The sequence below is a fragment of the Ornithodoros turicata genome, chromosome 8, assembly GCF_037126465.1.
Source record: "Ornithodoros turicata isolate Travis chromosome 8, ASM3712646v1, whole genome shotgun sequence".
NCBI lineage: Eukaryota > Metazoa > Arthropoda > Arachnida > Ixodida > Argasidae > Ornithodoros > Ornithodoros turicata.
In genome coordinates, this window is record NC_088208.1 from 33,736,370 (window position 1) to 33,751,283 (window position 14,914).

The window sequence follows — 14,914 nt, forward strand, 5'->3', positions numbered from 1 at the left end:
TGAATGTGTCAAGATTCCAAAAATTTTCTTACCGCCCATCTATGCTCGTGTGCCACGGTCTTTGCGTTGTGAAAGTCAAAAGAATGACCTGTTTTTAGCACGTGCTCGACAAGTTCTCGACAAGCTCCCGAAAAGGCATCGAAACGTCGTATTAAATTTTGTTTCATTGTCGCGTTAAGCCAGTGTGTGTAAGTTTCCTCAATAACTCCATATGTTAATAATCGTAAATGTGTTACTGAAAGGCGTTAGTTTCACATATATTTGCAAATACGAGAGGCGTTCAGTAAGTTCTAAGCCTACCACAGAAGTAAGGTAAATAAATATATACCGCATCTTCATTTTTCAACCCAGTTCTCACGAGCATAGGTGCACTTGGGTTTTGTCACGTCCCTTTACTGCGTGCACAGAATGGATACCACTGCCTTCCGTACAGCTTGGCTTCATGCAGTTTCCCAATAGCGCCCCAGTACTTGATGCATACGTTTCACACGTTCCTTCACCAGGAAAACGAAAAACACCCCACACAAGTACACTATTCTCATTTTATGTCTACCTTACAGGAGTCTCGTTAGATACAATTCCATCCCTTTGCCTGAAGCATGTCCACATTGCATGAAGCATTTCTTTCTGCTAGGAGTTACTGTAATTTCTACATCTCTGCCGGCCATCTAGAGCGTATTGCAACCGATATGAAGTAAACGTATGTCCACACAGTCCCTCAAGACCACAATTTCATAAAGCGTGAAAGAAATTTTAAAACAGTCGTCCAAAAGTGGATTGTTGGTATTGCACGAAGCCGTAAGTTTCACAGGTCACAATCGGCTAGGGTTCACTGCCAGGTTTCTTTCGCTGAGGAACTTTACGAGGGTCTTCGGGGGTCCACACTTTTGCTACCATGATGTTACCGGTGGGTCCTTGCTTGTCCGACGACCAGGAAAGGGAGTGACCGGCCAGAGGCAAATAGGAGCCGTTCAGAATCCCTGTCGGAGACAAAATGTTGATCTCAGATCGAGTTGGCTGCTCATCTTCGTATAGAAAAAATCGCGTGGTCACGTAAGGAATTATTTCGGCGAGATATGCAAGAATATCTTGAGTCGTGAAGATTACAAGAGTAGACTAAATCTGCATACTTGCAAACCTGCAACCGTGACAGACTGCCGCACATACACCAGTAGGGTATGGTACATTAAATGGGAGCCTTGGCATCCTTTCTGTGTACCACGTCTTATGCTTCTTGTACGTTACCTACAACGCAAGACCCAGGCGTGTATATTTCTATCCTGGCACCTTATATAAGCTTGGTTATCGTAGATGTTCGCTGGTGCCCGCGTTCTGATTAGCATTATTTGATAATATGAGGAATGTTCGTGAAATCATTGTGTAGCACTATGTAGCAGTGCGTGATATATTACTGATCACGCTGGTGAGTAGGTAGCAGCATTACATTTTAACCACTTGTCAACGCAGTGGTAGCGCATGCAACGACCTACGTATCACTCAAGAGCATGTCACCTATCAGAGCAGGCACACGTTCTTCTACATTTTTATTAATGTTGTTTGCAAAGTCAGCTCAATGAGCTACCCGGTTGATAATCTGGAGGATGCGTTACTTTCAAAGTATGCACAAGGAGCGAAAGAAGAAGTTTGCTATCGAAAGCGGATAGGTATAGCATGCATTGCTATCGACTAATTATTGATACACATTTATCGGCGCACAGATAATGTATACGATCCGAGGTGTGCAAGGAAGACATTGGTACGCTAGAAGTCCGAAAAAAATACTGTTGGGATAAGAAATGCATGCGTGACAGGGACATTGGTCAGTTACCTGTACCAAATAGACAAAAAAGTCAAAGGACTTAAAGTAAAAGAACTCAATGAGTCAAAACGACTTGCCCGTCCCGATACCTTTAAGAAATGCTAGGGCGTCCAGTGCGCAGTGCCTAAGGAGCGTGAGCCCAGAACTCGAAAAACGTCAAAACATTGAACTTAACAAATGCCTAAAGCAACTAACTAATTTACTACGTCGATAATATTGCGTAACTAGAGAGTCCGGACACAAACGCGCGACTAGGTTTATCCTTCCCACTGGCACAGCCTGTAGGAACAATTCGCATCCGGCGAGTGCTGCTCGAAGCTGGGATATCAGAATAGCACGAGATGTCCACTAACAAATAAGCATTGATAACAAATGACTAGAAGACAGGATGACAGTACAGGACAAGCGTCGCTAGCTATGGCTACACGGGCGTGCGTGGCAGTATGTCCCCAGTGCAACAGCCCTGCGTGTGTTGCAAGAGCGGCCGTGACACCGACACGCCCCTGCATGCATCTCCGGCCGACACTGTAGCAGAAAGTTGTTCGGAGGATAATATATCATTTCGCAGTAGGCGCTCTCCAGGCATACGGATATAATTTTCCACCAAGATGCTAAACTGGCGGCTATTGTGACCATGTCACTCACCGCGCATCTCATGATGAATGGAAGAATGTGCTATAAAGAATGCCACCAGTTCCCCAGAATATATTCCCAGAAATTCCTCTTTCTTGACGGGACTACTGGAACGAAAAATGTCACCGGGAAAAATAAAAATAGTAGCGACATCACACCATGGCTGACCATGGCCGCTTCAATTTTCAACGCCATTCGCTTCAATCCATTCGAGCAAAGCGACGAAATATCAAAAACCTTCTAGGCTATAGTTATTGCATATTTGTCGTCTCCCGTCTCAAATCGACATGCTCTTTGTAAGTTGGTCATTATCACTGCAAGGTGTGCTCCGAAGTGTCAGTCAAAAGCCATTGCCTACTGCCCTTTGTGCTACCTTCGCAGAGAATTACTTATGTATGTATTTCCGTATATATTTTGAAACATCCTAGTCATCGTCACCAAAATAGGGTTGTTCTTGTTTTTAAGGAGGAAGGAGAAGGTCCGTCAAATCTCTAAGCCTATTTGTAGCAGTCGGGATTTCGCAGTGTTCGTTTTGCGCGGTAGATCATTCAGTGGCTAGCCACAAATATTATTGCCTTGCAGAATGATAGCAGGCTCGTTCTTCAACAATAAGGCAGTTATTTATTTATTTATTTACCGCAAATCATAGGGAATTACAGAGCGGATTGGAAAAAAAAGACAGAAGAACGTTACACATGCATGATATTTTCTAACGTCTTGCGCAATTTCTTGGGTTTCTGGATGAGAAGAGAAGAGCGTAGGCGGTTCCAATCAAGTGCGGTTCTTAAGAAGAATTAGCTCCAAAAATTATTAAGCAGTAATTCCAAACTGCCCCTCATGTCGTCTCATAAGTCCATCAGAATATTGTCAAAGTTTGCCCTCCTACGAACGAGCTTACCTTTCTGGCATTGCACTATAACTTTTTTAGCCTGCTGCTCTTGCGCTTGCTGCTGCAGTGTATCTCCAGGATGCCGCCCGGTATCAACCAGCTCGGTGAGAAACCCAATGTACCCGATAGCCAAGCGAAGTGTATCTACTTTGGACAGCCGCTTCTCGTACGGTAGCGTCGGAATGTGCGCCCGGAGCCCGTCGAAGGCGTCGTTGATGGACTGCATTCGGCGACGTTCGCGCATGTTGGCCGCTTGTCTTTGATGTACATGCTGCTGCACGCACCGATGACTTCTCTTTCGCGACCTGCGAGGCCTGCATTCGTTCTCCTGGTCGGGAGACTGCTGCAACAGCCGCGCTCCTCCCAACGATTCCAAGTGCTGCAGGAATCCGCGGCTGAAGTCGAAGTTGTCCATCGTACGGCGAACGGCCCAGGTCAGAGACAGTACAGTAAAAATAAGCGGTCACAGAGGATGACGCAGAGGTGAACGCACAGAGATGATCTTTCTTGAACGCGCTCGTCGCACGTTTGCGGGGACGATGAAAGAAGCTAGCTTCTCACATCGTACAACATGTTGCATTTACGTGTCCACATGTTTTTACATACCGCGTTTCGATTACCAACGCAGAACGATGAGGGCTCTCACTGGCGCCTTGCAGGCCTAATCTTAGGCCTCGGTCCTAGATCGCATACGATACCAGTTATCCGAAACGGGTGTTTGTTCTCCCGTTGAATGTCCTGTTAGGCTCCATAGGGGTGAAACAGATGCTGATATATCTTGAAAATATAGGTCCTGATCACACTTTGGATCATTCTCCTGCACAAGGGGCCCCCGGCGCCCTAGGGTGTGCTACAGACGTTCCAACCGCTAACGTTACTCACACAAACAGCTCTTTTCCCTTCTTGTTGTACAAACATCTCAGTACCCTTGACTAGCCGCAGAGTAAGTGTATCATTGCAGAGTCCATGAAGTAGATAACACGGTCGCAGGTAAGCCGCCAATTCGATCAGCGATTCTGACGGCTTCTGGCATTGCGGAAACGAAGCTCCACCTCCCCGTATTCCCGATTTTCCTTTCTATCCAATGGGAGACGGAATATGCTCCCTGAATCGACCCGGAGGATGGGCTAAACCTTCGCGTTACGGTGTTTCTCGCCATCATCTATCCCCCACCGTTTGTTAGGAGGGGAATACACGGAGGGGCAGATGGGTCGATCACGGGAGAAATCAGCACCTGTCGCTCCTTCGTGGGGATTAAACAATGCCTAGGGCTACGAAATGTGCGTGGAGGTTCCGTGTCCACTTTGATGGGGAGACAATGAGAAAAACGCACTATAGGAACTGGACACGCTTTAATGTATATTTGCTCGTACAGCCTAACGTGTACGCCTTCTTTCAAATGTAGTTTATATATACATGTATACCGCTACTCATATTTTAGAAATGGCTGCCATGACTCACACAGTGTTGTAGTGTTGCAGCGTGTAATTGTAGTCCTTTACTGTTTCTGTGATCGATGACGGGCAGGTGTGTTTATGGCACGTGCACGGGCAATTGGCGTTCTCTCTCTACATAGCATGGGTCTTTCAGTGCGGAACAGACAGTAGGTGTCCACTTACTTTCTATGCGACCCTTTAAACCAGACGAAAGCGCATTTTTTGTCGCGTGTGTGCGGTTTGGCAACACTGACAAACGTATAGGTAACGATGGTGTCGATTCAAGTTGCGACTAAAAACAAGAGAATACTGTCGAAAGTTCCGAAAACTGGTTTTTCTTTCATCCGTTGCCAAGACTCAGATGATGACAGGTGCAGCGTCTGCAGGGTGGGGATGGAACAATATTGATATACGTATCGATATTTGTTTGACAGATATAGACATATATCAGTTCATACCGATAGTTTAATCGCTATTAGTAATATAATCAAAGACATGCCAGTAGCAACTTTCCATTTCGCTCTTAGCACATCAAAATGTCAGTGTCTTGAGGGCGCATCGTCGAAGCTTGTCTGGAAACACCAGTTCTGGAGCACACCTCATAGTATGGCAGAGGATGACTATGTATACACCCTAAGAAAAAAAAGGAGTAAAGTATGGAGTAATTGCAGCTTCTAGTCCCCTAGACTACAATTACTCCCCATCTTAGTCCCATAACCTCGACATTTACTCCTCAGAACTGCAAATTGTCACTGAACTTCGCGAATGGTCTTCCGAATGCTTCCGAACAGCTTGCGTAAATATGTGCTCTTGGTCAATTTGGTGGCATAAGGCTGTATAATTCAGTCAACTTAGCAATTTTCCACCCACACAGAGCAAGCTTCTTTTTTCGCAAACTGTGCCAGTGTATGTCGCAAGATTTTATATCACTCGATATATCGCGGTTGACTCTTTGATTCAAAGTATTTTTATGCATGCACCCCAATTATGCACCTGGGACTCTTAGAAGCGTGAAATGCAGTCTCCACACTGTCTGTGTCTGTGACACTCATTTATCTCCCGTGCATTTACTCCCGAAAGGGATTATTTTTTGTGGCAATGCATTTAGTCCAAAAAAGGAGTAAAATCACTCCTTTTTTTTTTTTTTCTTAGAGTGTAGGGTCGGGCATCACTGAGACTACAGAGGGGCAGTTCCCGATATTGAAAACCCTCCATTTCTCAAACATGTATCGTGACAAGGACGGTGCCACCTATCATTCTAAAGCCAGGACAAAGACGAGCTGACCCCATCGTTGTGCAAAGTTTTACGTGTGACGGTTCACGAGCATTCAACACACTTCACTGCTGTACTTCATCCCGTCACGCGTTGAGAGGCATTCGCACCTTTTCACACTCTAGCAGGGGATAAGAGGAAATCAATCGGCCGATACGGGAGCGTGTGTTGGGTGCAGGGAGCCCCCCACCCCCCACTCCCCCACCCCATAAGTGGTTGCACGTGGCGATACGGTAAATGATTCTGTAATGGCGTGACGCTTCAACCACTGCTGCACGTGCAGCGCGCGTATCAGGAAACAATGAAGTGCGACCCCTATTAATCCCCCCTCTGTCTACGAATACAAAGGGGGCATCAAAAGGGAAGGTCTATGGTTTGGTAGTATGTTTTTAATTGGGGCTGTGTGGTGAGTAAAGGTAAATATAAAGTGGGTCTCAGTACAAATGTGTACGTAGATGGAAATTAGAGAAGCCTTACGTTTGTGATGGAAGGCAGGTGCTGGACACCAGGACGCACCTTGTAAATGGTACTCTGAGATTCACGAAAAGCGGTTGTGAAAAACACTGGGCATCGAAATATGTTTATTCAATGCAAGAGAGGCGCTGCGAGACCGGATGAATAAGTCCCCGCTAGGTCCCATAAGCTAGGTCCCCGGCCCAATATGATGCTGCACTCGTTTTCTTCTTGGAATTTCTAAGGGGGCACCTTTACACTCCTTAGAACAACGTATTAATTGTGACTTTTATGCCTCTGTGCTCTGACATTATCTGGCAATGCCATACCAAGGCATGTACTGGAGTAATGAGTCACTAATTTTTTATCGTCTTTTTTTATCAAACTATCGTCACCACATGTATTTGTCGTCGTTTAGTACATCTGTTTTATTGTTCCATCTCTTTCATTCATCACTTCATTGTTTACTGTTATTGTTTACAGCCCTTCATCTTACAGGTCACTTTAGCCCGAGCTTTAATTTAGTACCAAAAATTTAGTAATTTTGAGAGCGCGTAGGAACCGATAATTTCCCCGAAAACTTTTGAGCAATATATCAACCCATCACGGGGGCCCAATACACCAAATACACTTTGTCTTTCTTGAGAGCACAGTTGAAATAAAAACATGCCAAGAAATCAATAATTGGAATTCCTACTTCATTTTTTTATTAGGTGTTAGCGCCGCGAAGCAACTGTTGCCATCAGCAGCGTGCAGATGTGGCCAGATGGAGAGAAGACAGCAGGGAGGAGTTGGAGCCAGGTGGGGCCTGCTACTTCTAATGATACAATAAAGTGGAAAGGTTCCTATACTTGCTTGCTCGAGAAAGTACGCAGGACACATTTCCACTTCATCGTTGTATTGCCTTAACCACAGAGCACCTTTATTTAGACAATGAAAAAATGGCTAGGAAGCAAGCGAGTTGGTGAAGATGATGCATGATGTAAGACCCCGAGACCAGGGAACACGAAGGGAGAGGGACTTGAGACTTCGCGTTTGTGTCTGTCCCTTCGTGTTCCATGGTCTCGTGGTTTTACATCATGCATCAGCTTTATTTTGTTCGACATCATTCATTGTCATTAACTTATTTGTTGTTGTTGTTGTTGTTCGACATCAGAAGGGCTGCGAAGGCTATACTCTGGGGCATGACAGAAGCCCCATCCAACAATTTGGTGATGGAATGTTAAAGAAGTACCAAGCTGGGAGCCGAGTCTGTTCCTCTATTGTTCCTCTATATTGCAAAGAGAGAAAAAAATTGAGTAAATTAAACAGGCAGTTACACTTCCCTGCACTGCGGTTACTCCCCATTGAGTCCCCTAACGCTGAAATTTACTCCCTAACGATGCAAATGGTCCCCATACTTAGTGCAGAACTTCGGTGCATTTAGTCCCGAAAAAGGTCCCTGTCCCCCACTCCTTCCTGCTGTCCTCTCTCCATCTGTCCTCACCTGCACACCGCTCATAGGCACAGTTGCTTCGCGGCGTTAACACGAAAGTAAAAAAAAATATTATTTCCGCATTTTCTTAGAAGCACGATTGCTATTGCAATCTGCTGCATCGTTGCATCAGCAGAGCGACCGCTATTGCTCTTTTTTCTTTTTCCTTAGAGTGTATATCGTGCATGTATTGAGCCTGTGTTGAAGCCCACGAAAGTTATGAAGTAGAGAATGGCTAGAAAGCAAGCGAGATGGTGATTAGAACTCATAATATTAAAGCCGCCGGGACTATAGGGAAGCACGGAACAGACACCCACGGAAAAAGTCTCAAACTTTGTCCGTGTGTGTCTGTTTCGTACTTGCCTAGCCTCGGGGTTTTTAATATATTATGAGTTACGAAGTAGTGCAACCCATGAGAACGTGAAACATTCACAACACAAACATGTTTCGATTTATTTGTCCCTCGTCAAAGTAGACATCGATATGAAAAAAGAAAGGAGAAAGAACAATGCAGGAACAGGGGGAGTGAATAGATCACAGACAGCAAAGTCTCCATTAGACACTGGCGGGATCTGTTTTAAAACGCATTGCCCACCTGGACAAACATGGCGGATCGCGTGAGCGCGCTGCCGCTACAGCTGTCTCGCAGACGGGGAGTCTTAGCATGACGTCAGCGTGTTCGCTCCACTGATCACCGACGATCGCATATTTGGGGAAGATTCCGGCATGGAAAGCATTGAGTCATATTTAGGGGGATAAAGTGCGTGAGAAGGGTGTCGAAATGTAGAGGGATATATATATATATAAATGTGCAAAGCATGATTCCACGCTTTGCTAAACCCGTTACCTATGACGAGGATATCCCATATGGCAGTGCGTTATGTGTAGTTGAATTGAGGTACGGCGTGTGAAATGGTGTAATGCTTCATTCGGGTGAGCATTTAAACTCGTCCGTGAGAAAGCAGTTGGAGCAATCGGTAGACGCAATGTTGAGTTACCGTTATTTTGAAGCGTTCCCACACCTCTGAAGCGGTTAATGAGTTCATTTCTGGGGACTGATGTTTCATTAATATTTTATTAATGAATCGATTCCTCGTAGTTTCACACTAATATGACATCCCGTGATTCAAAATTGCGTCCAAATAAACTAGTACATGCCTATTGCAGCATACTAAAATGTCCGATGGCTGTTATTTACAGTACTATACTCTAAGATCTCTAAGAATGCTATAGTTCTATTCTGAAGCCTAACACAGCCCTCATGCACATTACTGTCATCTGTGTGTGTGCGTGTGTTTTCTTCATCTTCTTCTTTCGTCTCTCTCATCCTTCTCTCGCCTTCCTTTTTCTTTTTTTTTCTAATTAATTACTTTCGGAATAGCAAGCAGACACACCGTTTGGCTGAGTTTCATTCTCTTTCTTTCCCTTTCCTTTGTCTTCTAATAAATATATCCCCCCAACAGAAGGGAGATCCAGCAATCCAGTGACGATATGTTGAGGTAGAAGCAAGCCTCAAAGGCGAGAGCCACCACTGGTGTATCAAACCGAGACTGTTGCTCTACTGAGCAATATCCTGAAGTCTCAGAACTCTAAGGAAATGAGTTAAAGTGGGGAACAAGAACAACTATGTCTTCTAGTTCCTTAGATTGCAACTAAGTCCTCATTTTAGTCCCGTGACCCAGGAACTTGCTTCCCAGCGTTGCAAATAGTCCCTAAATTTCGCGCAAACTTCTGTGCACGAAATGGACTAATCATTGTAAGAATGCATCTAGTCCCTAAATCTAGTCCCTAAAAGGCTCAATCTAGTCCCTAAAAGGGGGACAAGACGTACTCTTTTTTTTTCTTTATAGTGTAAAGGCATGAACAATAAAAGTTCGTTTCTTGTATTATTGTACACGGAAAATGTAAAGTATGATATTGGCACTGGCGTACATAGGAACATTTCCGTTTGCATTCCCTTTGTCTCTCTGCTACAACGACTTCATGCGTTTGGGAAAAACGTGGTCAAAAGAAGGAAGTTACAAAAAAAAAAGTTGAAGCAGCCGAAGCATACGATTACCTGTCTTGGAAGCTGTTATTTTTGGCACCCACCAGGATAAAACCTCATAACACTGTGGAAGACGCATCGTGCAAGGATATCGCCCAAAAGTAAGCAAGCCTATAGGGGGTTACCTTTCTCAATGTTGCTTCCTCATTTTCTTTTTCTTGGCTATAATTGAAATTTGATGTAAGGCACATTGTGTCTCATGATAACTTTACACCAGGAGAACGCGATGGAGATCTGCTTTGCGCAAGCTGTCTCCTCATGGTTTACTTCGCACCCAATAGTTATTGTAAAATAAAATCTCGGCGGCTGTGCACGGCAGTGTAAGCGAAGGTACGAGTCTATCCTGCAGTGACAAAAGCACCCCAGTCATCGACATCAAAATAAAGTCGTTGCTGTTGTTTGAAAGTCTGTCACAACAAAACATTTTGAAGGGTCACAGTTGTTGGTAGTCTTATGGTACATTTTGTATGTCTGCAGTAAACGGTGTCTGTTAGCGGTTTAGTGCTGTTCGACAAATTTGAGAACCACTGTTCTGGGTGTGCTGGATAACATGCCTACCCTGGCGCTAACATTTGCTTCATGACGCAATGACCTGCGCTGTATCATCATAATGCCCAATTTTTTAGGAATTAACGAGACCGTGAAGGTACTCGAATAAAAAGTTTCACGAGGTATTCAACCAATCAATAAATGTACAAACATTCATTCATCAACCATCGGGTATTTCGAACAGTGGAGTACAAGAGGGATTGCGAGACGTAGCCAGACTATATGAGCAACGTTGAAATTCTGAATATGTGAATAGCCCAGGCTGGTTTTCCAGTTTTCCTAGTTTTTCCCTTCCCGAGTCTTGCACAAACCCTGCGGTATGTCCTAAGCCTCACCCTTATTTGTGCCAAGCTTCACTCAACGATAGTCAATTAAGGTACGCAAGAGTTCGACCCTCCGTAATCTTTGTGTCCGCTTCCTGGCGCTATAAAGTCCTTATCTGTGAACCCACCTTAGTCGACGGAAGATTGTCCCCGCTAGAACGTCTGCGCGTCACTGTTCCCCGTGTTAGCCATGAAGATTGACCTGCACACGCACATTCTTCCGGAGAAATGGCCAAACTTAAAAGAGGTAGGGTTGCGCATTGGTTCACTGGAGCTTTGTAAAGATGCTGAATGTAAATCGACATTGTGCTTTGGAGTTTGATACTGTCTCGCAAGAAGGAAAAAATCCTGTTTTCAAAGCAATCGCTCAGTCGTTGGGATTGTATGTGAACGGGTAATTGTCTCATTTTATTAGTTATTAGTTTTATTGGGAATTACGAGGGGCTGCTTAAAAGTACCGCACAGTCGCACGTAACTACCAAACGAAAAGAGATGTTCGAATAAAGTAAAAACGGCACGAAAGTAAATCTTATTGGTTATTATCTTATTGGCTTGAGGTAACGCGCAATGTTGGTGCAAGATTGTCGGCTCAGTAATGCATTGTTCTTTCGATATGCCTGTAACTGGGTGGCGATGAGTTGCTGTGAGATGCGAATGATCGCTTTGAATTAACTCGGAGAGTGACTCAGAGAAACTGGCCGACGTTCATCCTCAATATTCGTTTTACTATGGCTCTTGATGCACGAAATTTTATTGACCACATACACACATCACTTCAATCAACAGTTTCATCACCATAAGCGGCTTTTGAATGGCAAGTAAAGTGACTAGGATTCACTTTTTCGACATTTAAGATTCAGTCACGGCGCACTAGGATTCACTTTTTCGACATTTAAGATTCAGTCACGGCGCGTTGTCTTAAACTGGTTGACATAAGGCACACTTGGCTTCATGGCAACGGCTGCTGACAAAGAGAGAGTGAACGGAATTCAACGGTTCTTGGCATGTTTGTAGTGAGCGAACGTAGCTACAAGGCGGCTGCAAGCGCTGCTTTGCATGCAGTTCTGTTCCCGCATTACCGCTCATCGTATAGAACAACAGTTGCATGCGAGTTGCATATAAATTCTTCATAAGGAAAAGCTTTTCTAAAAATCATATGCTGAACATAAGCGTGAAAAGTTAGGACAATGAAGAAGGTCAAACCGTCCTCAGCACAACGTGTTGTTTTGCACACCGACGGAACTTCTTTCGAGATTCTCACCAAAATTCGCTGGAGGTTGGCTAAGATTGCAAGCTGTCGTACCATACCATAAATATTAAAGCACAATAACAAGACACGGGAAGCCTATACTGATAGGATAGTGGGCTTTATAATTTGCATTGTGCTTCCAACTTTCTGGATCTCACTTTCTTTTCCTTTGTGTCTTCAAAAGTCAGTGAACTGAACTGTTGGACTCTGCGAACACCTGGTCCTATACATGAAAACGAAAGTCACCATTCTATTTTCACCAGACTATGTTACAAAAAGCTAACGCGTCCGGCATTGTATTGTGTATGCTCTCTTGTTGCAATGTACACCAACTTTATACGCTATAGCTTTTGCTTTTGTACACAATGTTGGCACTACTGCCGTAAAGCTAGACTTGCACATGTAAGACACCCACTAGCAACCTAATTGGTTACGAAAATTGCTTATTTCAACGTAGTATTGTCCAAAAAAATCGTATTTCAATGCCCATATATTTGTAAGAAGGAAATTGACTTTTATGAATATGTTGTATATGAAAAAAATGTTTTCATCGTTGTGCATGAATCGCATATGCTTAGCGCTCCAACACTCAACATCAATATAGCAGGGCGATCTACTCCACACGTCAAGTCATGACGCACGAATAAAATTGCCGGGCAATTGAAGTGTGCGGAAACCAGAGGCGCACAGATTGAATGCCCATACTGCCCCATTTTGTTTTCTTTCTTTAAAACAACCAACCAAACCCTATCTGATATCTTTGGCGCAGCGCTATGGTTATGGAGGATGGATCAACATGGTTCGCGCGCAAAACGGTGAATGTGACATGTATTACGACAGCGGGAAGTTCTTCCGGAGAGTGGAACCGAATTGCTGGAGCCCCGAAGCTAGGATTGCGGATATGGACAAGACAGGTGAGCTTTTCGGTGTTATCGAGAGCCAAAACGTTTCATATATGCATCGTATAGGGGAAACAACAAGGGGGGGGGGGGGATATGTTTAACAGAAATAAAATAAGAGAGGAAATTTCAGCCGGGCTGATGCCGGCTTGCTATTCCCCCCAAAAAAGCGACTCAAAATAAACATGAAAAAGAAAACACAAAGTTACGCAAGATGGTAATGATGAAGATAAAATTATCGAAAAGAGCGTTTTGCAGCTGCACATTACACGTTGACGGACGTATTGTGCGCCAAAAATTTTATGTAAAAATTGTTATCGAGCCCCCTTGTGGAAAGGTCGTGAAAAGTATAACTTTAGGCAGTTCCATTGGTGGATCCTTTGCAAGTGCGTTAGCGTAAGCCTTTGGTTCGTTCCTGTGCTTCCTCCTTTCTGTTTTGCTTGTTTTCTTTGATTGCTTGTTTGGCTTCATTTCTGTTTTGCGTCTTTTTTTCACTTCTTTTATTTCCTTCCTTTCTCTTTGTAGCAGAGGCCCCTGCGTTCGTTTCCCGCTGTCTTCGTTGTTTACGTTCAAGCTTTTCCTGCGATAGTATCTTTTATATAGTAGTATCATAGTCTTATAGTAGTATAGTAGTCTTTTTTCGTCTTTCTTTCTCGTTTCTCGTGATGTCCGCACACCGACACCGCCGTTTTTCTTTTGGCATAAGCCTTCTAATGCTAACCGCATTAAAAAAGAAAGAAAGAACCGCTGCCGTCTTAACACTCCCAATGGTCTATATCGCCTCCTAAGCCTCGTGTGTATGTGCGATATTGCGTAGTTTCGTTAGCAACGTAACCGTTGCTACTGTAATGACTTATTAACCTATTGATTCATTCGCGCGCAAGAACGGCCACAAATCCACGATGCAGTGAATGAAGCACTGAAACATAGAAGGACGAACACATCACAGGCTTCATGACGTCCAGTTGCATAATTCAATTGAATAATGGCAGTTGAAGGGAATGCACCAGCAATGGGATTCAAACCCACACCCTCTGGTTCCGGGTCAGAGATGGTCTGCCAGTTATGCCATTTATTTATTTTATTTATTAGTCATCTCTATTAGAAAATACATACATGTTTACATACAGGTGGAAAACCCAGAAGGAAACAAAATCCCTGTTAAAGGGTTCTCCATAGTGATTAACAACTACATCAAAGATAGTTCACCAAGCATTAACATACATTAATTCGGTCATGCCGGTCAGCCAGTGGTGTAGAAAATAGCAGCGTTATTGACAATCTGTGCATGAACGAGCTCTTTTTAATATTGCGCAAGTTGCTGAGACAAATCTGGAAAATGAACGCGATTACGAATTACGCGATTTTTAGCGCTCCATATATACACCGACAACGGGGGTTTCGGCACCTGCCGTGCCAACGCTATTTTTTACGAAGCGGAAGATACGAGGTACATTTCCTTGTGCATACCTGCGTATCGAAAGAATGAGGAAAACAGTAATCGAATCAACAAAACAAAAGAGCAGCTTTACGAAAAAAAGTGCGAGCCTTGTCGTCACTACTCATTCAGTAGACAAACAGGAAGAAACAACAGGAAAACAGAGCTTGTCCTCTATATTTGGGTTACCATGGCGTGTGCATGACATATGAGTTTCCTCGTAATCTTGTTCACAGTCTTGTTAAACCGGTGGAAGTTTGCTGGTATATTTTGACAAAGTACTTCGTCTCGAGTGTGGAGTTCTAGAAAGTATAGCAAGACGACCTGGAAACGTGTAGGCCGGTTTGTTGTCCATTTTTTTCTCGGAATGCCGTCCTTTTACTTCATGTTGTAATCAGAAATTACCACCAGAGTGTTAGGTATGTGAAGAAC

General features: G+C 44.0%; 1 protein-coding gene and 1 long non-coding RNA gene across 2 annotated transcripts in view; one reads left to right on the top strand and one right to left on the bottom strand.

The window, feature by feature from the left end:
- Positions 1 to 14,914, top strand: part of LOC135367063 (uncharacterized) — a 138,158-nt gene that overhangs the window by 122,999 nt on the left and 245 nt on the right. The gene's annotated exons all lie outside the window — the stretch shown is intronic.
- On the bottom strand, positions 547 to 4,414 carry LOC135367062 (pancreas transcription factor 1 subunit alpha-like). The gene is made up of 2 exons (XM_064600158.1): positions 3,351 to 4,414; positions 547 to 980 (listed from the first exon to the last, which is right to left on the bottom strand). Exons 1-2 carry the CDS (start codon positions 3,754 to 3,756, stop codon positions 823 to 825), a joined length of 564 nt encoding a protein of 187 aa, XP_064456228.1. The 5' UTR covers positions 3,757 to 4,414; the 3' UTR covers positions 547 to 822.

Bases quoted from the DNA above. Each gene is read 5' to 3' on its own strand.
- LOC135367062 (XM_064600158.1), bottom strand. From the start codon at position 3,756: ATGGACAACTTCGACTTCAGCCGCGGATTCCTGCAGCACTTGGAATCG. The intron at 981-3,350 runs GTAAGCTCGTTC...TGTCTCCGACAG, and splicing joins TATAGTGCAATGCCAGAAAG to GGATTCTGAACGGCTCCTAT.